The 26670-nt window shown below is 48.6% G+C and overlaps 1 protein-coding gene across 1 annotated transcript in view; it reads right to left on the bottom strand.

The window, feature by feature from the left end:
* LOC120938135 overlaps positions 1–26670 on the bottom strand; it is a 98351-nt gene that overhangs the window by 18227 nt on the left and 53454 nt on the right. Inside the window, exons 2-4 of the mRNA XM_040351851.1 lie at positions 20732–20810; positions 17911–18401; positions 12798–12851 (exon numbers count right to left, since the gene is read on the bottom strand). Of these exons, the coding sequence (XP_040207785.1) occupies positions 12798–12851; positions 17911–18401; positions 20732–20810 (624 nt within the window). The remainder of the gene's footprint in view (positions 1–12797; positions 12852–17910; positions 18402–20731; positions 20811–26670) is intronic.

Below are 26670 nucleotides of genomic sequence, written 5' to 3' on the forward strand. Positions count from 1 at the left end.
TCAAGAAATGTCTTGGAGAAGCTACAAGACACCTTCAACATTATGGAACAAGTGCAGTTGAAGGTCACTAACTACTACAAATTATACAATGTCCTGGATATAGGAGAACCTTCAATTTTCCCAACACTCATTAGAACCAAAGAAGTTGCGTGGAGAAGCTACAAAAGTCTTCAATATTACGGAACAAGTCCAGTTGAAGGTGACCAACTACTCCTAATTATACCATGGCCTGGATACACGAGAACCTTTGATTTTCCCAGCACTCATTAGAACCGAAAGAAGTGACATGGAGAAGCTTGAAAAGTCTTTAACACTATGGAACAAGTCCAGTTGAAGGTGACTAAATACTACCAGTTATACCATGGCCTTGATACATGAGAACCTCAATTTTTCCAACACTCATTAGAACTGAAGAAGTGGCCTGGAGAAGCTACAAGTCCAGCTGAAGGTGATTAAATACTAGTTATGCCATGACCTGGATACATGAGAACCTTCCATTTTCTTAACATATTAAGAAGACTAAAGAAATGTCTTGGAGAAACTACAAGACACCTTCAACATTATGGAACAAGTCCAGTTGAAGGTCACTAACTACTAATTATACCATGTCCTGGATGTAGGAGAACCTCGATTTTCCCAACACTCATTAGAACCAAAGAAGTTGCATGGAGAAGGTACAAAAGTCTTCAATATTACAGAACAAGTCCAGTTGAAGGTGACTAACTACTACTAATTATACCATGGCCTGGATACAGAAGAAATTTCGATTTTCCCAACACTCATTAGAACCGAAAGAAGTGGCATGGAGAAGCTTAAAAAGTCTTCAACATTATGGAACAAGTCCAGTTGAAGGTGACACTACTTCTAGTTATACCATGTCCTGGATACATGAGAACCTTCCATTTTCGTAATACTTATTAATACTGAAGAAGTGGCTTGGAGAAGCTACAAAAGTCTTCAATATTACAGAACAAGTCCAGCTGAAGGTGACCAACTACTACTAGTTTTCCCCTGACCTGGATACAGGAGAACCTTCCATTTTCATAAAACGTAATAATACTAAAGAAGTGGCTTGGAGAAGCTACAAAGCATCTTCAACATTCTAGAAGACGTCCAGCCGAATATGACAAACTACTACTAGATCTGCTCCAACATTCACAGAACCCTACACTGGAAGCAAATGTATGGCAGCATTTGGAGGGGGGAGGGGGGGGGGGTTCTGTACGTTTGCCCACACTAAATGGAGATCCTCACATTTGCAAGGAGTTGGCGTTTACTTCCAAAAAACTCGGCATATAAAGAATATCCGGGACTTGAAGATCTGGACACTTTCAGCAGTAATTACTTGAAGCAAACAAAGGTTGCCCGGACATATTTCTGCTCCGCTCGGGTAAACACCGCGGTTATCAGATAATGCTTTCTCAATATCTGCTGAGTGGGAGGGCAGGAGAAGTTTCTTCACAGAAGACAGGCTGGAAACTGGCAGGAGAAGAAACTCGTAAATCACCGGCAAAGATGGGCAAGGATAGAAAAGAAAGAAAAATAGATGTGCGGTTACAATAGGGATGGGTTGGCATGCTGCTGAATGGTGCGAGCTCAAACAAAGCCAAGGGCAGTACCCAGCATACCGGGCAGTAACCAGTATACCGGGCAGTAACCAGTATACCGGGCAGTAACCAGCATACCGGGCAGTAACCAGTATACCGGGCAGTGACCAGCATACCGGGCAGTAACCAGTATACCGGGCAGTGACCAGCATACCGGGCCGTAACCAGCATACCAGGCCGTAACCAGCATACCGGGCAGTAACCAGCATACCGGGCAGTAACCAGCATACCGGGCAGTAACCAGCATACTGGGCCGTAACCAGCATACCGGGCCGTAACAGCATACCGGGCAGTAACCAGCATACCGGGCAGTAACCAGCATACCGGGCCGTAACCAGCATACCAGGCAGTAACCAGTATACCAGGCAGTAACCAGCATACCGGGCCGTAACCAGCATACCGGGCCGTAACCAGTATACCAGGCAGTAACCAGTATACCAGGCAGTAACCAGCATACCGGGCAGTAACCAGCATACCGGGCCGTAACCAGGATACCGGGCAGTAACCAGCATACCGGGCCGTAACCAGGATACCGGGCAGTAACCAGCATACCGGGCCGTAACCAGCATACCGGGCCGTAACCAGTATACCAGGCAGTAACCAGCATACCGGGCAGTAACCAGCATACCGGGCAGTAACCAGCATACCGGGCCGCAACCAGGATACCGGGCAGTAACCAGCATACCGGGCCGTAACCAGGATACCGGGCAGTAACTAGCATACCGGGCCGTAACCAGCATACCGGGCCGTAACCAGCGTACCGGGCAGTAACCAGCATACCGGGCAGTAACCAGCATACCGGGCAGTAACCAGCATACCGGGCAGTAACCAGCATACCGGGCAGTAACCAGCATACCGGGCCGTAACCAGCATACCGGGGCCGTAACCAGCATACCGGGCAGTAACCAGCATACCGGGGCCGTAACCAGCATACCGGGCAGTAACCAGCATACCAGGCCGTAACCAGCATACCGGGCCGTAACCAGAATATCGGGCAGTAACCAGCATAGCGGGCAGTAACCAGTATACGGTTATATCATCCAATGCAGCCTCACCGGCACCCATCAATGCAGCCTCACCAGCGCCCATCAAATTCAGCCTACCAGTGCCCATCAAATTCAGCCTCACCAGCGCCCATCAAATGCAGCCTCACCAGCGCCCATCAAATGCAGCCTCACCAGGGCCCATCATTGCAGCCTCACCAGTGCCTATCAAATGCAGCCTCACTAGTGCCCATCAATGAATATTTGCCTACGTCCACTCATTCGGGAGTCGGGACGCAGACACAGTCCTTCTACCACCACTGCGCCTCTGACACTATGTGCGAACGGAGCGGCGGCTGCCTGCTGATGCGGAGACTTAGTTGCTTGTTGCAGAGAGAGGAGAGCAGGGACACCAGTGGTTGGGCGCCCCCTAGGCAGCAGTGCGCCCTAGGCGGCTGCCTAGTTTGCCTAGTGGTAGCACCGGCCCTGGGGAGAGGCATAACAGTCACATCACATCGACATACATACATTCTAAAGTCATTTGGCAATACAGTCAATCACATTTAGTGGACGGTCCGCAGCACTCAAATGTGAAAGCATCTGCAGCACTTTAACCAGCCGTCTCCCTCTAACAGTCTCTCCTTCCACATGGGGTCACTAGGAATCACAGGACTGGGCTCCTCCATAGGGACTCCTCCTCCATAGGGACTCCTCCTCCATAGGGACTCCTCCTCCATAGGGACACCTCTCCCAGGAACCCTCCAAGGAATAGCCTCACTCAGGGGACTCTTGCAATCCACCCTAGGCTAGGGTGACCAGACATCCCCAGTTTTCAGGGACATTTCCCCGGATTGAGGACACTGTCCCCGGACCAAGTCTGTCCCCGGTTTTGTCCCCGGATTGGATTTGAACAGGGGCTAGGGGAAATTTCAAAGACAGTCGGTGCAGAATGAAAAAAAAAAGTTTGAATATTGAAGGAAGTGTATAGAGTCTTCCCTATTGCTTTCGCCAAGACATTGGCTTCATCAGGGGGAATAGGACGTGACCAAAATAATTATAACTCTACAAAAAGACATTTTTTTTTTAGAAAAAACACACAACATCAAATAAACTTTATTTTATTTGATGTTGTGTGTTTTTAAAAAAATAAAAAAATAATAATAATTTTTTTGTAGAGTTATAATTATTTTGGTCACGTCCTATTCCCCCTGATGAAGCCAATGTCTTGGCGAAAATAGTAGGGAAGACTCTATAACAAGCCAACACCACCTTGGCCAACAGTATATGGTATACGCTTCCTTCTATATTCACGTGAATTAATATTTGGAATTTGTGGTTTTTAAAATCATTAGAATAAAATTTGTCATTTTATGATAATTGTGTACTAAGTTGTTTTGGCACCGCAATAATCCCCCTCCCTCCGCCCACTTTTAACCTTTTTAATGGCGCCTACAGAGTTCAAGGTTCAGCATCACTTAGCACAGCCCAGCAGCATGACACCAAATATCTTTTTAGCTGTCTTTAACCACTTCAGCCCCGGAACCATTTGGCTGGCCAAAGACCAGAGCAGTTTTTGCGATTTGGCCCTGCGTCGCTTTAACTGACAATTGCGCGGTCGTGCAACGTGGTACCCAAACAAAATTGACGTATTTTTTTTCCCACAAATAGAGCTTTCTTTTTGTAGTATTTGATCACCTCTGCGGTTTTTATTTTTTGCGCTATAAACAAAAATAGAGCGACAATTTTGAAAAAAAAACAATATTTTTTAACTTTTTGCTATAATAAATATCCCCCAAAAATATATTAAAAAAAAAAATTTTCCTCAGTTTAGGCCGATACGTATTCTTCGTTTATCGGTTGGTTTGCGCAAAATTTATAGCGTTTACAAAATAGGGGATAGTTTTATTGCATTTTTATTAATTTTTTTTTTTTACTACTAATGGCGGCGATCAGCGATTTTTTTCGTGACTGCGACATTACGGCGGACACATCGGACAATTTTGACACATTTTTGGGACCATTGTCATTTTCACAGCAAAAAATGCATTAAAAATGCCCTGATTACTGTGAAAATGACAATTGCAGTTTGGGAGTTAACCACAAGGGGGCGCTGATGGGGTTATGTGTGACCTCATTTGTGTTTCTAACTGTAGGGGGGTGTGGCTGTAGGTGTGACATTGATTGTGTATCCCTATAAAAGGGAACACACGATCAGTGACACTGCCACAGTGAAGAACGGGGAAGGTGTGTTTACACACGGCTCTCCCTGTTCTTCAGCTCCGGGGACCGATCGCGGGACTCCAGCGATGATCGGGTCCGCGGGTCCCGCCGTCCCGGAGCTTCGGACCGGGCCACGGGCGCGCGCCCGCGACCCACGGCTGGGCACTAGCACAGGAAGTACCTGTACGTGCATGTGCCCAGCCGTGCCATTCTGCCGACGAAAATGTGCAGGAGGTGGTCCTTAAGTGGACATCGAGTCCGCGCGTCCCGCGGGCACGGTCATGGGGCTCGTGACAGGGTCGCGCAGCGGCGCGTGTGACCACACGGCGGAAAATGAAAGGGGACATATATATGCCCATTTGCGCAGCCATGCCATTCTGTCGAAGTAAAAAGTCGTGCGGCGGTCGGCAAGCGGTTAAGGGTGGCATTCTGAGCACCACTTTGAGGGGGACAATTGGCCACCACTATAAGGGGCATTGTTCCTATTGGCCATCACTATAAGGGGCATTGTTCCTATTGGCCATCACTATAAGGGGCATTGTTCCTATTGGCCATCACTATAAGGGGCATTGTTCCTATTGGCCATCACTATAAGGGGCATTGTTCCTATTGGCCATCACTATAAGGGGCATTGTTCCTATTGGCCATCACTATAAGGGGCATTGTTCCTATTGGCCACCACTATAAGGGGCATTGTTCCTATTGGCCACCACTATAAGGGGCATTGTTCCTATTGGCCATCACTATAAGGGGCATTGTTCCTATTGGCCATCACTATAAGGGGCATTGTTCCTATTGGCCATCACTATAAGGGGCATTGTTCCTATTGGCCACCACTATAAGGGGCATTGTTCCTATTGGCCACCACTATAAGGGGCATTGTTCCTATTGGCCATCACTATAAGGGGCATTGTTCCTATTGGCCATCACTATAAGGGGCATTGTTCCTATTGGCCACCACTATAAGAGGCATTGTTCCTATTGGCCACCACTATAAGAGGCATTGTTCCTATTGGCCATCACTATAAGGGGCATTGTTCCTATTGGCCACCACTATAAGAGGCATTGTTCCTATTGGCCACCACTATAAGGGGCATTGTTCCTATTGGCCACCAGTATAAGGGGCATTGTTTCTATTGGCCACCACTATAAGGGGCATTGTTTCTATTGGCCACCAGTATAAGGGGCATTGTTCCTATTGGCCACCACTATAAGGGGCATTGTTTCTATTGGCCACCACTATAAGGGGCATTGTTCCTATTGGCCACCAGTATAAGGGGCATTGTTTATATTGGCCACCAGTATAAGGGGCATTGTTCTGATTGCCCACCAGTATAAGGGGCATTGTTCCGATTGGCCACCAGTACAAGGGGCGTTGTTACTATTGGCCACCACTATAAGGGGCGTTGTTACTATTGGCCACCACTATAGGGGGCATTGTTCCTATTGGCCACCACTATAAGGGGCATTGTTCCTATTGGCCACCACTATAAGGGGCATTGTTCCTATTGGCCACCACTATAAGGGGCATTGTTCCTATTGGCCACCAGTATAAGGGGCATTGTTCTGATTGCCCACCAGTATAAGGGGCATTGTTCCGATTGGCCACCAGTACAAGGGGCGTTGTTACTATTGGCCACCAGTACAAGGGGCGTTGTTACTATTGGCCACCACTATAGGGGGCATTGTTCCTATTGGCCACCACTATAAGGGGCATTGTTCCTATTGGCCGCCAGTATAAGGGGCATTGTTCCTATTGGCCACCACTATAAGGGGCATTGTTCCTATTGGCCACCACTATAAGGGGCATTGTTCCTATTGGCCCCTGATGAATTGGTTTTAGTAAGGGGTACCTCAAGACCTGAAAATAATTTTTTGGGGTTCCTCTAGGGTTAAAAAGTTTGAGAAAACCAGGTATGACCAGTTCATAAAAAAATGTTTTTGGCTGGCGTTGTGGCATGATCACCTTCACGCCGTACCTAAACACCTAAACATGAATGCAAATAAAAAAGAACCACGAGGAGGGGGGAGGGGGAAGTTCTGTAGGATCTACAGGACGTGCCGAGACTTCTCAGGCATTCTTAAACATCTCTACTTTGTTTCTTAATACGTTGGATGACCCCCGCAATGGGGCATGCCAAAATTCCAGAGGGTGCACTTATCTGCAGGGGCCGCGCGTTGCCAAGTGCGTTTCGTCTTCCAAGTGTAGATCAGCCTGTTTATAAGACCTTCGAGCCTCCAACAAATGGATCGACACACAATGGCCTATTGTCAGCTCACAGGACAAGCGTATTACGCGTGGCGCACCCCTCCCCCGCAGGCTAATTGCAAAAAAAAAAAAAAAAAACTTGGCCGGCAGACGCGTTCTCTCTCCATTTCTAGGGTGTGATGGAGTAAACATGTTTATTGACGGTCTACGTGGAACAATTATTATAAAAGCTCCAGTGTTTACACTGTACTGTGGAATGTTTAAAGACCGACACAAAGGGATTTAAAGGGAAAAACATTTTCCGTTTTTTTTTTTTTTAGCGAGACGTTTCGTCAACGCTACTTACAGAGATAAAATACCCCCCGATGACGTCAGCTGTGACGAAACACGTAGGGCGGAGTCTTCAACGCTACTTACAGAGATATGAAGAACACAGATTTTTTTGATTTTTTTAAGCAAGTAGTGTAAGTACCTTGTGGGTGGTGCAACAGTGATTTACTCCGAACCCCATTGAAGTCAATGGGACACGGACTTTTAGTAAAAAAAAAAAAAAAAAAATGCTCGGAGGTCCCCGCAAATTCAATAACCAGACCCTTTAGGTCTGGTATGGATATTAAGGGGAACCCTGCCGTCAATTTAAAAAAAAATGACGTGGGGTTCCCCCCAAATATCCATAACCAGACCCTTCAGGTCTAGTGTAGATTTTAAGGGGAACTCCACCCCAAATTAAAAAAAAAATGGCGTGGAGTTCCCCCTAAAATCCACACCAGACCCCTTATCCGAGCACGTTGACCTGGCCGGCCGCAGAAAAGAGGGGGGGACAGAGTGCGGCCCCCCCTCTCCTGAACCGCACCAGGCCACATGCCCTCAACATTGGGAGGGTGCTTTGGGGTGCCCCCCAAAGCACCTTGTCCCCATGTTGATGGGGACAAGGGTCTCATCCCCACAACCCTTGCCCGGTGGTTGTGGGGGTATGCGGGCAGGGGGCTTATCAGAATCTGGAAGACCCCTTTAACAAAGGGGACCCACACATCCTGACCCCCCCCCCCTGTGTGAAATGGTAATGGGGTACACTGTACCCCTACCATTTCACGAAGGAAGTGTAAAAAGTTAGTTTCAGAAATCTTCAGATCTGGGGGTCCCCTTTGTTAAAGGGGTCTTCCAGATTCTGATAAGCCTCCCGCCCGCAGACCCCCACAACCACCGGGCAAGGGTTGTGGGGATGAGACCCTTGTCCCCATCAACATGGGGACAAGGTGCTTTGGGGGGGCACCCCAAAGCACCCTCCCAATGTTGAGGGCATGTGGCCTGGTGCGGTTCAGGAGAGGGGGGGGCCGCACTCTGTCCCCCCCTCTTTTCTGCGGCCGGCCAGGTCAACGTGCTCGGATAAGGGGTCTGGTGTGGATTTTAGGGGGAACTCCACGCCATTTTTTTTTTATTTGGGGTGGAGTTCCCCTTAAAATCTACACTAGACCTGAAGGGTCTGGTTATGGATATTTGGGGGGAACCCCACGTAATTTTTTTTTTAATTGACGGCGGGGTTCCCCTTAATATCCATACCAGACCTAAAGGGTCTGGTTATTGAATTTGCGGGGACCTCCGCGCATTTTTTTCCCCCGAACTTTGAACCCGGACCCGAACTTTCAGCAATTATTCGGGTTCAGGTCCGGGTTTGGGAAAAACCCAAAGTCCGTACCAAACCCGAACTTTACAGTTCGGGTTCGCTCACATCTCAAAATGCCCCCCGATTATCTCAGTTGTGATGAAACACGTAGGGCGGAGTCTTCAACGCTACTTACAGAGATATGAAGAACACAGATTTTTTATTTCTTTTTTGGGGATATTTATTATATTAAAAAAAATATATATATTTTTTTTAAATTGTCGCTCTATTTTTGTTTATAGCGCAAAAAATAAAAACCGCAGAGGTGATCAAATACCACCAAAAGAAAGCTCTATTTGTGGGGGAAAAAAAGGACGCCAATTTTGTTTGGGAGCCACGTCGCACGACCGCGCAATTGTCAGTTAAAGCGACGCAGTGCCGAATCGCAACAAGGGGCCCCGGTCATTGGGCAGCTTAATCTTCCGGGGCTGAAGTGGTTAAAGGGATGCGTTTTCTTCTTTTCTTGACGGTAACAACCGACAATAAATTCATATTAATGTAAAATTCATGTTATGAATTAAAAAGTCAAATATAATACAATGATATATACAGTAAAAATATATTTATTTTATAGTTTCAGGGCCCCTCTAATTATAAGATACTGTAGTAATATTATATATAAAATATGAATAATTATTAGAACAGTTGGGGGGGAGGGGGGTGAGATCAGGAATCTCGCACAGAACAATTGATACAATTAGGTAGATTCACGTACATTGGTGTTACTTTAGGACGGCCTAGCCTAGCCTTTTTAGGCTACACCGCTGTAAATTATTTAGGCTTGTAGTGATTCACAATCTACTTACCTGCTAATCTACGGCGGCGTAGCCTCAAACGAGCGGGCGTAAGGGCGCCTAATTTAAATGACTTGGAGGGGGGCGTGTTGTATGGAAATGAGGCTTGACCTCACGTTTTTTTACGTTTTTTGACACTGCGCATGCGCCGGGCGACTACATTTCCCAGTGCGCATTGCGGCTAAGTACGCCGTACGGGCCTATTGATTTCGACGCGGACGTAAACGACGTAACTCCCGATTCGCGGACGACTTACGCAAACGACGTTAAAAATTCGAACCTCGCGGCGGGAACGGCGGCCATACTTTAACATTGTTATTCCACCTCATAGGTGGAATAACTTTAGGCCGCCCAAGGCCTTACGGAAACAACGTTAATCGACTGCGGCGGGGTCGCGTACGTTCGGGAATCGGCGTAAAAGCTAATTTACATAATCTACGCCGTCCGCAATGGAAGCGCCATCTAGCAGCCATCCAAAAAATTGCAAGCTAAGATAGGACGGCGCAAGCTGTCGTATCTTAGATATGTTTAAGTGTATCTCTGTTTGAGAATACACTTAAACAAACGCCGGCGTAGATTCAGAGTTAGGCCGGCTTATCTACTGATAATCTACTGATAAGCCGGCCTAACTCTTTGTGAATCTACCTAAATGTGATATTTGGATTCAGCAGATTCTGCACTGCAGACTTGTTGGCGATTATTTAAACCAATGTCGCTGTAAAAAAAAGTAAAGATCGACTTTTCTCATCAGGGAGTGTCTCCATTGTTCGCAGTAAAAAATAAAATAAAAAGGCCTAATTAAAAATAAACTGCGGAATGTCACGGATATTAAAACAAGAACGCAATATGTCAAAACAAGTCTCTGGCCGGGGATTCAAAGACGCCGCCGTGCCGGGAGGAGGGGAGGAGAGATAAGGAGCAGGAAACCCGGGGGCCTGAGCTGCCCGCAGTTCTCTACATTGGCCCGGATTCAGAGAGCAATTGCGCCTGTGTAACCATAGTTACGCAGCGCAATTGCTGACTTGCTCCGGCGTTACGAATGCTCCTGATTCAGGAACATCGTAACGCCGACTGCAGCCTAAAATCCGCGCGGCATAAGGCTCTTATGCCACGCTGATTTTAGGCTGCATTCTTGTGATGACCGCTAGGGGGCCCTGCGTACGCAAGTTACGGAGTTTCCGTACGGCGTCTTTCGCGTAAGGCTGCCTCTTCTAATAGCAGGGGCAGCCAATGCTAAAGTATACCCGCCCTTCCCGCGACGTGAAATTTGAATTTCACGTCGTTTGCGTAAGTGATTCGTGAATGCAGCTGGACGCCATTCACGTTCACTTTGAAGCAAATGACGTCCTTGCGACGTCATTTGCCACAATGCACGTCGGGAAAGTTTCCCGACGGAGCATGCGCTCTACGCTCGGCGCGGGAGCGCGCCTAATTTAAATGATTCCCGCTCCCTACGGGATCATTTACATTAGGCGCCCTTACGCAGGGCAATTTTAAAGAGCGCACACGCAATTTACGGAGCTACTGCTCCGTGAATCGCGCGCAGCGCAGATAATTTGCGGGGGCGCAGGGCAAAAACGCTGCCCTGTGCCTCCGTAAAAAAGGGGCAAATCTCTTTGAATCCGGGCCAATGTCCAGACAAGACGCTCAGGAACAGCAGGACTCCGCCGCTGTCCTGTCCAGTGAAGGGACGTTTTTTTTTTTGGGGGGGGGGGTTCATTCACACTTTTACAGTCTGGGCCGGATTCAGATAGATTCGTCTGTCTATCTGCCGGCGTAACGTATCTCAGATACGTTCCGCCAATGTAACTTTGGGCGCAAGTTCCGTATGCACAAAGAACTTGCGCCCTTAGTTACGGCGGCGTAACGTATATGTGTGGCGGCGTAAGCCCGCCTAATTCAAATGGGGATGTTGTGGGCATGTTTTATCCAAATTTGAGATGACCCCGCGTTTTCAACGTTTTTTTTTAACTGCGCATGCGCCGTCCGTGAAATATCCCAGTGTGCATTGCTCCAAAGTACGCCGCAAGGACGTATTGGATTCGACGTGAACGTAAATGACGTCCAGCCCTATTCGCGAACGACTTACGCAAACGACGTAAAATTTTAAAAACTCGGCGCGGGAACGACGGCCATACTTAACATTAGCTACGCCTCGTATAGCAGGGGTAACTATACGCCGAAAAAAGCCTAACGTAAACAACGTAGAAAATGCGCCGGCGGGACGTACGTTTCTGAATCGGCGTAAATACCTAATTAGCATATTCTTTGCGTAACTATACGGAAGCACCACCTAGCGGCCAGTGTAAATATGCAGCCTAAGATACGACGGTGTAAGAGACTTACGCCGGTCGGATCTTAGGCATATCTATGCGTAACTGATTCTCTGAATCAGGCGCATAGATACGACGGCGCGCACTCAGAGATACGACGGCGTATCAGGAGATACGCCATCATATCTCCTATCTGAATCCGGGCCTCTGTTGCTAAGGGGCAGGGGCGGCTCTTTAATTAGGCAAATTAGGCGGTCGCCTAAGGCCTCACACTCACAGGGGCCCTACGGCCACCTAACTTACCGGATGCATTACCCCGGTTTTGAGGGACAGGGGACCTTAACGTTGCTGTGCTCAGAGCCCTGACTCAGGAGCGGGGGGGCTGCCAGCGTCTCTAACAACCAGTAAATATCGGTGACACCACCCCTTGTGACGTCAATGACCCAGCATGCCCTCAGTCAATGATGTCACAAGGGGGCGGGTTGAGCACGTGACATCACCGGGTGGACCCCGCCCCTTAGTTATTAAAGAGCAGGATCTGGGGGCCCCCTTGTTGGGGCTTCCAGATTCCGATAAGCCCCCCTGCCCACAGACCCCCACAGCCACCGGCCAGGGTTGTGGGGAAGAGGCTCTTGTGCTTGAATTATTTTTCCCATCATGGGTGTGGGTGGGGCCCCATGAGAAGTTTTGCCTCACAAAGCCTAGAGCCGCCTCTGCTAAGGGGAGTAGTGGCTGTAGTGGGCATTGGCCGGGCACGGGCTGCGCTGTGGCGTGATCTGCCACCGCTGTCAGTCGGGAAATGTATATGTAAACAAGGAGGGGGCGGGAATAGTGGTGATGTCATTACCCCAATATGCCAATGCGTCACTGGGTGGGCGGAGCCTGTAAGTGTACAGCAGTGGATGGATTTGCAAGTATATTGCTGTCTGTTAGTTATTGGGACAAGGCCATTGCAACTATCAAGCAGTCTGGGGTTAGAACCTCTGCAGGGTTTTGCTGTCTCAGGACTATGACCTCTGTATGAGTGATGAGACGGACGGGTACTTACCCGGATTTTAATGACTCTAGTCTTTGATCCGCAATTCTTCTTTAGCAGCATTTTCTGGAAGAGAGAAGAACGGAGAAGTGAATTAGGAGGAGATTAGAATCTTGGAGAAGATATAAAATATACATTGGCCCAGATTCAGTAAGATTTGCGCATAAATTACGGAGGCACAGGGCAACGATTTTGCCCTGCGCCCCCGCAAATTTGCGCCGCTGCCCTCGATTCACGGAGCAGTAGCTCCGTAAATTGCGTGGGGGCGCCGGCAAAATTGCCCGGCGTAAGCGCGCGCAATTTAAATGATCCCGCAGGGGGCGGGAATCATTTAAATTAGACGCGTTCCCGCGCCGAGCATAGGGCGCATGCTGCGTCGGGAAACTTTCCCGACGTGCATTGCGGTAAATGACGTCGCAAGGACATCATTTGCTTCAAAGTGAACGTGAATGGCGTCCAGCGCCATTCACGATTCACTTACGCAAACTACGTAAAATTTGAACGTTGCGACGCGGGAACGACGGGTATACTTTAGCATTGGCTGCCCCTGCTATTAGAAGGGGCAGCCTTACGCTAAACACGCCGTACGGAAACAACGTAAATTGCGTACGCAGGGCCCGCGCAACATTGTGAATCGGTGTTAGTATGCAATTTGCATACTATACGCTGACCACAATGGGAGCGCCCCCTAGCGGCCATCGCAAGAATGCAGCCTAAAATCTGCGTGGCATAAGAGCCTTATGCCACGCAGATTTAAGGCTGCAGTCGGCGTAGCGATGTTCCTGAATCAGGAGCATTCGTAACGCCGGAGCAAGTAAGCAATTGCGCTGTGTAACCTATGGTTACACAGGCGCAATTGCTACTTGAATCTGGGCCATTGTTGTCGGGGATTGTTGATACATTGTTGTCGGGGATTGTTGATACATTGTTGTCGGGGATTGTTGATACATTGTTGTCGAGGATTGTTGATACATTGTTGTCGGGGATTGTTGATACATTGTGAGTTCCTTCCAAGATACACAGACCGCTGTCCTAAGAGTCGTGTCACCGTCCCTCGTAAAACCCCCCCCCCCCAATCTCTGCTGAGGTTTCCTGAGAACTCTGAAGAGCTGCGGAAACTTATAGAGGGTCGGGGGGGGGGGGAGGGGGTGGAATATTCAGGTGAAGGGAGGGGGAAGGTTAGGTGTCCAGGTAAAGTAAGGGTTGAAAGTTCAGGTGAGAGAGTTAAATGTTCTGGTCAGGAAGGTGGAGTATTCAGGTGAAGAGGGGTAGGTAGTCAAGTAGGGAGGGTTGAGTGTCCAGGTAGGGGAGGGTCAAGTTGAGTGTCCAGGAAGGGGAAGATTGAGCTGAGTGTCCGGGGAAGGTTGAGTTGAGTGTCCAGGTAGGGGAAGGTTGAGTTGAGTGTCCAGGTAGGAGAAGGTTAAGTTGAGTGTCCAGGTAGGGGAAGGTTAAGTTGAGTGTCCAGGTAGGGGAAGGTTAAGTTGAGTGTCCAGGTAGGGGAAGGTTAAGTTGAGTGTCCAGGAAGGGGAAGGTTAAGTTGAGTGTCCAGGTAGGGGAAGGTTAAGTTGAGTGTCCAGGAAGGGGAAGGTTAAGTTGAGTGTCCAGGAAGGGGAAGGTTAAGTTGAGTGTCCAGGTAGGGGAGGGTTAAGTTGGGTGTCCAGGTAGGGGAAGGTTAAGTTGAGTGTCCAGGTAGGGGAGGGTTAAGTTGAGTGTCCAGGTAGGGGAGGGTTAAGTTGGGTGTCCAGGTAGGGGAAGGTTAAGTTGAGTGTCCAGGTAGGGGAGGGTTAAGTTGGGTGTCCAGGTAGGGGAAGGTTAAGTTGAGTGTCCAGGTAGGGGAAGGTTAAGTTGAGTGTCCAGGTAGGGGAGGGTTAAGTTGGGTGTCCAGGTAGGGGAAGGTTGAGCTGAGTGTCCAGGTAGGGGAGGGTTGAGTTGAGTGTCCAGGTAGGGGAAGGTTGAGTTGAGTGTCCAGGTAGGGGAGGTTGAGTTGAGTGTCCAGGTAGGGGAAGGTTAAGTTGAGTGTCCAGGTAGGGGAGGGCTGAGTTGAGTGTCCAGGTAGGGGAGGGCTGAGTTGGGTGTTCAGGTAGGGGAAGGTTGAGTTGAGTGTCCAGGTAGGGGAGGGTTGAGTTGAGTGTCCAGGTAGGGGAGGGTTGAGTTGAGTGTCCAGGTAGGGGAGGGTTGAGTTGAGTGTCCAGGTAGGGGAGGGTTGAGTTGAGTGTCCAGGTAGGGGAGGTTGAGTTGAATATCCAGGTAGGGGAAGGTTAAGTTGAGTGTCCAGGTAGGGGAAGGTTGAGTTGAGTGTCCAGGTAGAGGAAGGTTAAGTTGGGTGTTCAGGTAGGGGAAGGTTAAGTTGAGTGTCCAGGTAGGGGAAGGTTGAGTTGAGTGTCCAGGTAGGGGAGGTTGAGTTGAGTGTCCAGGTAGGGGAAGGTTAAGTTGAGTGTCCAGGTAGGGGAAGGTTGAGTTGAGTGTCCAGGTAGGGGAAAGTTGAGTTGAGTGTCCAGGTAGGGGAGGGCCGAGTTGGGTGTTCAGGTAGGGGAGGGCCGAGTTGGGTGTTCAGGTAGGGGAGGGTTAAGTTGAGTGTCCAGGAAGGGGAAGGTTGAGTTGAGTGTCCAGGTAGGGGAAGGTTGAGTTGAGTGTCCAGGTAGGGGAGGGCTGAGTTGGGTGTTCAGGTAGGGGAGGGCTGAGTTGAGTGTCCAGGTAGGGGAGGGCTGAGTTGGGTGTTCAGGTAGGGGAGGGTTGAGTTGAGTGTCCAGGTAGGGGAGGGTTGAGTTGAGTGTCCAGGAAGGGGAAGGTTGAGTTGAGTGTCCAGGTAGGGGAAGGTTGAGTTGAGTGTCCAGGTAGGGGAGGGCTGAGTTGAGTGTCCAGGTAGGGGAAGGTTAAGTTGAGTGTCCAGGTAGGGGAGGGTTGAGTTGAGTGTCCAGGTAGGGGAGGGTTGAGTTGAGTGTCCAGGTAGGGGGAGGTTGAGTTGAGTGTCCAGGTAGGGGAGGGCTGAGTTGGGTGTTCAGGTAGGGGAAGGTTGAGCTGAGTGCCCAGGTAGGGGAAGGTTGAGTTGAGTGTCCAGGTAGGGGAAGGTCAAGTTGAGTGTCCAGGTAGAGGAAGGTTGAGTTGAGTGTCCAGGTAGGGGAAGGTTAAGTTGAGTGTCCAGGTAGGGGAGGGTTGAGTTGAATGTCCAGGTAGGGGAAGGTTAAGTTGAGTGTCCAGGTAGGGGAGGGTTGAGTTGAGTGTCCAGGTAGGGGAGGGCTGAGTTGGGTGTTCAGATAGGGGAAGGTTGAGTTGAGTGTCCAGGTAGAGCAAGGTTGAGTTGAATGTCCAGGTAGGGGAAGGTTGAGTTGAGTGTCCAGGTAGGGGAAGGTTAAGTTGAGTGTCCAGGTAGGGGAAGGTTAAGTTGAGTGTCCAGGTAGGGGAAGGTTGAGTTGAGTGTCCAGGTAGAGGAAGGTTAAGTTGGGTGTCCAGGTAGGGGAAGGTTAAGTTGGGTGTCCAGGTAGGGGAAGGTTGAGTTGAGTGTCCAGGTAGGGGAAGGTTAAGTTGAGTGTCCAGGTAGGGGAAGGTTAAGTTGAGTGTCCAGGTAGGGGAGGGTTGAGTTGAGTGTCCAGGTAGGGGAAGGTTGAGTTGAGTGTTCAGGTAGGGGGAGGTTGAGTTGAGTGTCCAGGTAGGGGAAGGTTGAGTTGAGTGTCCAGGTAGGGGAAGGTTAAGTTGGGTGTTCAGGTAGGGGAAGGTTGAGTTGAGTGTCCAGGTAGGGGAAGGTTGAGTTGAGTGTTCAGGTAGGGGAAGGTTAAGTTAAGTGTCCAGGTAGGGGAAGGTTGAGTTGAGTGTCCAGGTAGGGGAAGGTTGAGTTGAGTGTCCAGGTAGGAGAAGGTTAAGTTGAGTGTCCAGGAAGGGGAAGGTTGAGTTGAGTGTCCAGGTAGGGGAAGGTTAAGTTGAATGTCCAGGTAGGGGAAGGTTGAGTTGAGTGTCCAGGAAGGGGAAGGTTGAGTTGAGTGTCCAGATAGGGGAAGGTTGAGCTGAGTGTCCAGGTATGGGAAGGTTGAGTTGAGTGTCCAGGTAGGGGAGGGCTGAGTTGAGTGTCCAGGTAGGGGAAGGTTAAGTTGAGTGTCCAGGTAGGGGAGGGCTGAGTTGAGTGTTCAGGTAGGGGGAGGTTGAGTTGAATGTCCAGGTAGGGGAAGGTTAAGTTGGGTGTTCAGGTAGGGGAGGGCTGAGTTGAGTGTCCAGGTAGGGGAAGGTTAAGTTGAGTGTCCAGGTAGGGGAGGGCTGAGTTGAGTGTTCAGGTAGGGGAAGGTTGAGTTGAATGTCCAGGTAGGGGAAGGTTGAGTTGAGTGTCCAGGTAGGGGAAGGTTGAGTTGAGTGTCCAGGTAGGGGAAGGTTGAGTTGAGTGTCCAGGTAAGGGAAGGTTGAGTTGGGTGTTCAGGTAGGGGAAGGTTGAGTTGAGTGTCCAGGTAGGGGAAGGTTGAGTGTTTAGGTAGGTGTCCAGGTTAGAGAGAGTTTAGTGCCCAGGGAGGGTAAGTGTTCAGGTAAGGGAGGGTCAATCGTTCAGGTAAGGGAGGGTCAAGCGTTCAGGTAAGAGAGGGTCAAGCGTTTAGGTAAGAGGGTCAAGCGTTCAGGTAAGAGAGGGTCAAGCGTTTAGGTAAGGGGGTCAAGCGTTCAGGTAAGGGAGGGTCGAGCGTTCAGGTAAGAGGGTCAAGCGTTCAGGTAAGGGAGGGTCGAGCGTTCAGGTAAGGGAGAGTTAAATGTTCTGGTCGCAAGCATTCGTCCAAATTTCCCCCCGCATTTTCTGTAATACTATGACCTCCCATGATTGTCAGCGCCATCTCCTGGCCAAAATGCTGAATATTTTACTGAAATAGCTCCATATTGGCCACTAGGTGGAGCTGAGGGTTATAGGATTTCATAGTATTAGAGAAAATAGAGAGGACGTTCGAGCAGCCTGGACGAAGGCTTGTGACGTTCGTTTAACGATTGTTTTTTTTAAATAATAAGCTCCTTGGTATTTGCAATGATATGTACAGTATTACCAACACATGTCAAAGCTGCAAAGCGGTGTTCATGGATTAGGATTTAGGTGCCCCGTCTAGGCGGCGCCCCTCCACACACGGACACCCTTAGGCTCAGTTCTACTATAGGTTGGACCTACCTGTTGCATCTTCTCCAGGTCCAGGCTGGGTCTGCTACACTTGTCTCCAAAACCTTGTCTGTGTCTCTTGCAGGGCATCCCCTGGTCGAACGTTGACCCCATACTTGTGAATATAAGCGGGGTGCGGGAGGCGGGGTTTCGGCTCAGGGGTTGTAGTCTCTTAGGCGGGGAAGCGCTGAACAAGACGGGGCTGGAATCGGCACGGTGGCCCTCGGTCTGCTCAACAGGCCTGAAGGACATGGTGCACAAGTGCTTGACCTCCTCGTCGCTGGACGACGTGTTGTTGTTGTCGCTGTGGCAGCTCAGCCGGCTGACCTGGGACCATTCGCGTTTCTTGGCGGCGAATTCCCTGCTGATGCGTTCCAGCTCTTCTTCCGAACTGTGGCGGTCCAGGCCGGCGTGGAAGAGGGAGCGCACCTTGCAGCACTGGTTCTCTTGGTTCTGCAGCTGATTGGTGGCCAAGGGGGTCAAGACGCAATTTCGTCTTCTCTCTGGAAGAGATGGGAAGATGGAGGTGAGTTCACGTCACCGTCACCCGATGGCGCCGCGTCATTATTGCAATTAGTTTAGACAAATTCATTTATTCGGAAACATCTGAATTAACGAAAACCCGTTTTCGAATATTAAAAAATTAGAAAAATACGTAAATTTGTAAATTAAAAAATTCGCGAAGTCGTAAAAACGCTGAAAATTCTAAAATTCGTAAATTCGTTAACTCGTTAATTTGAAAATTCATAAATCCGGAAATTTGAAAATTCGTAAACCCGGAAATTTGAAAATTCGTAAACCCGGAAATTCGTAAATCTTGAAATTGGAAAATTCGTAAATCCGGACTGGCGAATTTCAAAATTTCCGGATTTACGAATTTTCGATTTTTTGAATTTCCTGATTTACGAATTTTAAAATTTCCGGATTTACGAATTTTCACATTTTCAAAATTCCAAATTTCCGGATTTAGGAATGTTGGAAATTCAAAATTTCCGGAAATTTGGAAATTCGTAAATCCGGATCTCCGAATTTACGTATTTCCAAATTTCCGGTTTTACGAACATCCAACATAAAAATTTGAAAAATTTCTAAATTTGAAAATTCGTAAATACGAATTTTTTAATTTCTGAATTTACAGATTTACGAACATTCAAATTTACGGATTTATGAATTTTTGAATTTCCAAATTTCTGGATTTACGAATGTTCGAATTTCCAAATTTTCGGAAATTTGGAAATTCATAAATTCGGAAATTCAAAAATTCATAAATTTAGAAATTCAAAAATCCGAAAACCCCCAAAAAATAACTAACTATAGGTATTGGAATTTCCTTTCAAATTTGGCTGATACAAATTTATCCAAAGTTACGAATTATCCGAAATAACGAATGCCGCATCTAAACGAATGGAACGTAACGAATTAAAAATAATAAATAACAATAATAATAAAAAACTTTTATTATTATTTATTATTAATTTGTTATGTTCCATTTGTTTAGATGCAGCATTCGTAACTTCGGATAAATTCGTATCAGCCAAATTTGAAAGGAAATTCCAATACCTATAATTTAATAGTTAGTTATTATTAATTAGTTATTATTTCGAATTTTCGTTCTTATTTTCAGATTTCAAGATTTAAAAATTTTGGGATTTTCGAATTGTCAAATTTTCACATTTACGAATTTACGTATATACGGATTTTTCGTTCCTACTTTCAGATTTTCTAATTTTCGGATTTTAGAATTGTCAAATTTTCACATTTATGAATTTTTGGATTTCCGTCCTTATTTTCAGATTTCAGGATTTCAAAATTTTGGGATTTTCGGAAGGTCGGATTTTTAAATTTTCACATTTACGAATTCTTTAAATTTACAAATTTTCAAATTTTCGGATTTTCGAATTGTCAAATTTATGAATTTACGAATGCCCCCAAAAAAAGCCCCAAAAAAAGCAGTGCACGTGTCTGGTCCTTATCACGCGCTAACCGCTCACCGCCTCCCACTGGTTGCCTTTTACAGACGTGTGCGGGGGCCAATCATTCTTAGGGACTCGCCTGCACATTCACTTGCGGACTTGGAATACGCAGATACACGTTGCGGCTTTAAAGTGGTTTACCGGGATTATGGGCGGGGCCATCATTTTTATTGGCTTTCTCATGAAAACAGTAGAAATGTGTTCCTTTTCGTTATACTTGTTTTGCTTTTTTATTTTGGAATTCATAAATTCGAAAATCTGAAAATCCGAAAAATTCTAAATAATAACTAACGAAATATGAAATAACTGTCATTCAATCTCGGGAGACTGAGGACATCTTGTGGTGAAAAATAAAAACTACAGGGGGGGCGGCTCCAGATTGAAGGTGAGTATTGCAACTTTTTTTTTTTTCTTACTTATTTTGGAAACCAGAGAAGACACGATTTACAAGACATGTGCACCGCCGAAAACATTCGCTTTTTCTTTTCATTCTATTCATTTTTTTTTTGTCTTTTCGTGAATTCATAAATTAGAAAATCTGAAAATGTGAAAATCCGAAAAAATTCTAAATAATAATGAAATAATAAATAACTGTCATAACACTGGATGTCATTCAATCTCGGGAGACTGAGGACATCTTGTGGTGAAGAAGAAGTACTACAGGGGGGCGGCTCCAGATTGAAGGTGAGTATTGCAACCTGAACTTTTTTTTTTTTTCTTGCTTATTTTGGAAACAAAAATAATGTCAGACCTGCAGTGCATTGTGGGAAAGGCAGCCTGAATTATTTTATACGCCATCAATGAAGATTTTATGCTCTACGGAAAGAAATGGCGTCACGTCAGAAGCGTCTTCTCCTAACCTTTATCAATTTGGGCAAGTTCCTGGTTTTCACCTTCAGAATCATCACTGTCACCCTCATCGCTCGGGGGGTAAGAAATCTGGAAGACATAAAAAAAAAAAGATAATTAACCTTTACTACTATATAGAATATTAACTCTGTACCAGAGGAGCTTACACTCTAATGTCCCCTCCCCCACATCAGTCTCTGTACAGAGGAGCTTACACTCTAATGTCCCCCCCCCCACAGTCACATCAGTCTCTGTACCAGAGGAGCTTACACTCTAATTCCCCTCCCCCCCACATCACATCAGTCTCTGTACAGAGGAGCTTACACTCTAATGTCCCCCCCCCCACATCACATCAGTCTCTGTACAGAGGAGCTTACACTCTAATGTCCCCCCCCCCACATCACATCAGTCTCTGTACAGAGGAGCTTACACTCTAATATCCCCCCCCCACATCACATCAGTCTCTGTACAGAGGAGCTTACACTCTAATATCCCCTCCCCCCCACAGTCACATCAGTCTCTAATGTCCCCTCCCCCCACAGTCACATCAGTCTCTGTACAGAGGAGCTTACACTCTAATGTCCCCCCCCCCCACATCACATCAGTCTCTGTACAGAGGAGCTTACACTCTAATGTCCCCTCCCCCCACACATCACATCAGTCTCTGTACAGAGGAGCTTACACTCTAATGTCCCCTCCCCCCACAGTCACATCAGTCTCTGTACAGAGGAGCTTACACTCTAATGTCCCCTCCCCCCACATCACATCAGTCTCTGTACAGAGGAGCTTACACTCTAATGTCCCCTCCCCCCACACATAACATCAGTCTCTGTACAGAGGAGCTTACACTCTAATGTCCCCTCCCCCCACAGTCACATCAGTCTCTGTACAGAGGAGCTTACACTCTAATGTCCCCTCCCCCCACATCACATCAGTCTCTGTACAGAGGAGCTTACACTCTAATGTCCCCTCCCCCCACAGTCACATCAGTCTCTGTACAGAGGAGCTTACACTCTAATGTCCCCTCCCCCTCACATCACATCAGTCTCTGTACAGAGGAGCTTACACTCTAATGTCCCCTCCCCCCCACATCACATCAGTCTCTGTACAGAGGAGCTTACACTCTAATGTCCCCTCCCCCCACAGTCACATCAGTCTCTGTACAGAGGAGCTTACACTCTAATGTCCCCTCCCCCCACAGTCACATCAGTCTCTGTACAGAGGAGCTTACACTCTAATGTCCCCTCCCCCCCACAGTCACATCAGTCTCTGTACAGAGGAGCTTACACTCTAATGTCCCCTCCCCCCACATCACATCAGTCTCTATACAGAGGAGCTTACACTCTAATGTCCCCTCCCCCCACAGTCACATCAGTCTCTGTACAGAGGAGCTTACACTCTAATGTCCCCTCCCCCCCCCACAGTCACATCAGTCTCTGTACAGAGGAGCTTACACTCTAATGTCCCCCCCCCCACAGTCACATCAGTCTCTGTACAGAGGAGCTTACACTCTAATGTCCCCTCCCCCCACAGTCACATCAGTCTCTGTACAGAGGAGCTTACACTCTAATGTCCCCTCCCCCCCACAGTCACATCAATCTCTGTACAGAGGAGCTTACACTCTAATGTCCCCTCCCCCACAGTCACATCAGTCTCTGTACAGAGGAGCTTACACTCTAATGTCCCCTCCCCCCCCACAGTCACATCAGTCTCTGTACAGAGGAGCTTACACTGTAATGTCCCCTCCCCCCCCCACAGTCACATCAGTCTCTGTACAGAGGAGCTTACACTCTAATGTCCCCCCCCCCACAGTCACATCAGTCTCTGTACAGAGGAGCTTACACTCTAATGTCCCCCCCACATCACATCAGTCTCTGTACAGAGGAGCTTACACTCTAATGTCCCCCCCACAGTCACATCAGTCTCTGTACAGAGGAGCTTACACTCTAATGTCCCCTCCCCCCACAGTCACATCAGTCTCTGTACAGAGGAGCTTACACTCTAATGTCCCCTCCCCCCACAGTCACATCAGTCTCTGTACAGAGGAGCTAACACTCTAATGTCCCCCCCCCCACATCACATCAGTCTCTGTACAGAGGAGCTTACACTCTAATGTCCCCTCCCCCCACAGTCACATCAGTCTCTGTACAGAGGAGCTTACACTCTAATGTCCCCCCCCCCCCCACAGTCACATCAATCTCTGTACAGAGGAGCTTACACTCTAATGTCCCCTCCCCCCTCATCACATCAGTCTCTGTACAGAGGAGCTTACACTCTAATGTCCCCTCCCCCCACAGTCACATCAGTCTCTGTACAGAGGAGCTCACACTCTAATGTCCCCCCCCCCACATCACATCAGTCTCTGTACAGAAGAGCTTACACTCTAATGTCCCCCCCCCACACATCACATCAGTCTCTGTACAGAGGAGCTTACACTCTAATGTCCCCCCCCCCACATCACATCAGTCTCTGTACAGAAGAGCTTACACTCTAATGTCCCCCCCCCACATCACATCAGTCTCTGTACAGAGGAGCTTACACTCTAATGTCCCCCCCACAGTCACATCAGTCTCTGTACAGAGGAGCTAACACTCTAATGTCCCCTCCCCCCTCATCACATCAGTCTCTGTACAGAGGAGCTTACACTCTAATGTCCCCCCCACAGTCACATCAGTCTCTGTACAGAGGAGCTTACACTCTAATGTCCCCTCCCCCCCACACCGTCACATCAGTCTCTGTACAGAGGAGCTTACACTCTAATGTCCCCTCCCCCCCACACATCACATCAGTCTCTGTACAGAGGAGCTTACACTCTAATGTCCCCTTCCCCCACAGTCACATCAGTCTCTGTACAGAGGAGCTTACACTCTAATGTCCCCTCCCCCCCACATCACATCAGTCTCTGTACAGAGGAGCTTACACTCTAATGTCCCCTCCCCCCACATCACATCAGTCTCTGTACAGAGGAGCTTACACTCTAATGTCCCCTCCCCCTCACATCACATCAGTCTCTGTACAGAGGAGCTTACACTCTAATGTCCCCTCCCCCCACATCACATCAGTCTCTGTACAGAGGAGCTTACACTCTAATGTCCCCCCCCCCCACAGTCACATCAGTCTCTGTACAGAGGAGCTTACACTCTAATGTCCCCTCCCCCCACAGTCACATCAGTCTCTGTACAGAGGAGCTTACACTCTAATGTCCCCTCCCCCCCACAGTCACATCAGTCTCTGTACAGAGGAGCTTACACTCTAATGTCCCCCCCCCCCACAGTCACATCAGTCTCTGTACAGAGGAGCTTACACTCTAATGTCCCCTCCCCCCACATCACATCAGTCTCTGTACAGAGGAGCTTACACTCTAATGTCCCCCCCCCCACAGTCACATCAGTCTCTGTACCAGAGGAGCTTACACTCTAATTCCCCTCCCCCCCACATCACATCAGTCTCTGTACAGAGGAGCTTACACTCTAATGTCCCCCCCCCCACATCACATCAGTCTCTGTACAGAGGAGCTTACACTCTAATGTCCCCCCCCCCACATCACATCAGTCTCTGTACAGAGGAGCTTACACTCTAATATCCCCCCCCCACATCACATCAGTCTCTGTACAGAGGAGCTTACACTCTAATATCCCCTCCCCCCCACAGTCACATCAGTCTCTAATGTCCCCTCCCCCCACAGTCACATCAGTCTCTGTACAGAGGAGCTTACACTCTAATGTCCCCCCCCCCCCCACATCACATCAGTCTCTGTACAGAGGAGCTTACACTCTAATGTCCCCTCCCCCCACACATCACATCAGTCTCTGTACAGAGGAGCTTACACTCTAATGTCCCCTCCCCCCACAGTCACATCAGTCTCTGTACAGAGGAGCTTACACTCTAATGTCCCCTCCCCCCACATCACATCAGTCTCTGTACAGAGGAGCTTACACTCTAATGTCCCCTCCCCCCACACATAACATCAGTCTCTGTACAGAGGAGCTTACACTCTAATGTCCCCTCCCCCCACAGTCACATCAGTCTCTGTACAGAGGAGCTTACACTCTAATGTCCCCTCCCCCCCACATCACATCAGTCTCTGTACAGAGGAGCTTACACTCTAATGTCCCCTCCCCCCACAGTCACATCAGTCTCTGTACAGAGGAGCTTACACTCTAATGTCCCCTCCCCCTCACATCACATCAGTCTCTGTACAGAGGAGCTTACACTCTAATGTCCCCTCCCCCCCCACATCACATCAGTCTCTGTACAGAGGAGCTTACACTCTAATGTCCCCTCCCCCCACAGTCACATCAGTCTCTGTACAGAGGAGCTTACACTCTAATGTCCCCTCCCCCCACAGTCACATCAGTCTCTGTACAGAGGAGCTTACACTCTAATGTCCCCCTCCCCCCCCACAGTCACATCAGTCTCTGTACAGAGGAGCTTACACTCTAATGTCCCCTCCCCCCACATCACATCAGTCTCTATACCAGAGGAGCTTACACTCTAATGTCCCCTCCCCCCACAGTCACATCAGTCTCTGTACAGAGGAGCTTACACTGTAATGTCCCCTCCCCCCCCCCACAGTCACATCAGTCTCTGTACAGAGGAGCTTACACTCTAATGTCCCCCCCCCCACAGTCACATCAGTCTCTGTACAGAGGAGCTTACACTCTAATGTCCCCTCCCCCCACAGTCACATCAGTCTCTGTACAGAGGAGCTTACACTCTAATGTCCCCTCCCCCCCACATCACATCAGTCTCTGTACAGAGGAGCTTACACTGTAATGTCCCCTCCCCCCCCCCACAGTCACATCAGTCTCTGTACAGAGGAGCTTACACTCTAATGTCCCCCCCCCCACAGTCACATCAGTCTCTGTACAGAGGAGCTTACACTCTAATGTCCCCCCCACATCACATCAGTCTCTGTACAGAGGAGCTTACACTCTAATGTCCCCCCCCACAGTCACATCAGTCTCTGTACAGAGGAGCTTACACTCTAATGTCCCCTCCCCCCACAGTCACATCAGTCTCTGTACAGAGGAGCTTACACTCTAATGTCCCCTCCCCCCACAGTCACATCAGTCTCTGTACAGAGGAGCTAACACTCTAATGTCCCCCCCCCCACATCACATCAGTCTCTGTACAGAGGAGCTTACACTCTAATGTCCCCTCCCCCCACAGTCACATCAGTCTCTGTACAGAGGAGCTTACACTCTAATGTCCCCCCCCCCCCCACAGTCACATCAATCTCTGTACAGAGGAGCTTACACTCTAATGTCCCCTCCCCCCTCATCACATCAGTCTCTGTACAGAGGAGCTTACACTCTAATGTCCCCTCCCCCCACAGTCACATCAGTCTCTGTACAGAGGAGCTCACACTCTAATGTCCCCCCCCCCCACATCACATCAGTCTCTGTACAGAAGAGCTTACACTCTAATGTCCCCCCCCCACACATCACATCAGTCTCTGTACAGAGGAGCTTACACTCTAATGTCCCCCCCCCCACATCACATCAGTCTCTGTACAGAAGAGCTTACACTCTAATGTCCCCCCCCCACATCACATCAGTCTCTGTACAGAGGAGCTTACACTCTAATGTCCCCCCCACAGTCACATCAGTCTCTGTACAGAGGAGCTAACACTCTAATGTCCCCTCCCCCCTCATCACATCAGTCTCTGTACAGAGGAGCTTACACTCTAATGTCCCCCCCCACAGTCACATCAGTCTCTGTACAGAGGAGCTTACACTCTAATGTCCCCTCCCCCCCACACCGTCACATCAGTCTCTGTACAGAGGAGCTTACACTCTAATGTCCCCTCCCCCCACACATCACATCAGTCTCTGTACAGAGGAGCTTACACTCTAATGTCCCCTTCCCCCACAGTCACATCAGTCTCTGTACAGAGGAGCTTACACTCTAATGTCCCCTCCCCCCCACATCACATCAGTCTCTGTAC

Source organism: Rana temporaria, chromosome 4 (assembly GCF_905171775.1).
Source record: "Rana temporaria chromosome 4, aRanTem1.1, whole genome shotgun sequence".
NCBI lineage: Eukaryota > Metazoa > Chordata > Amphibia > Anura > Ranidae > Rana > Rana temporaria.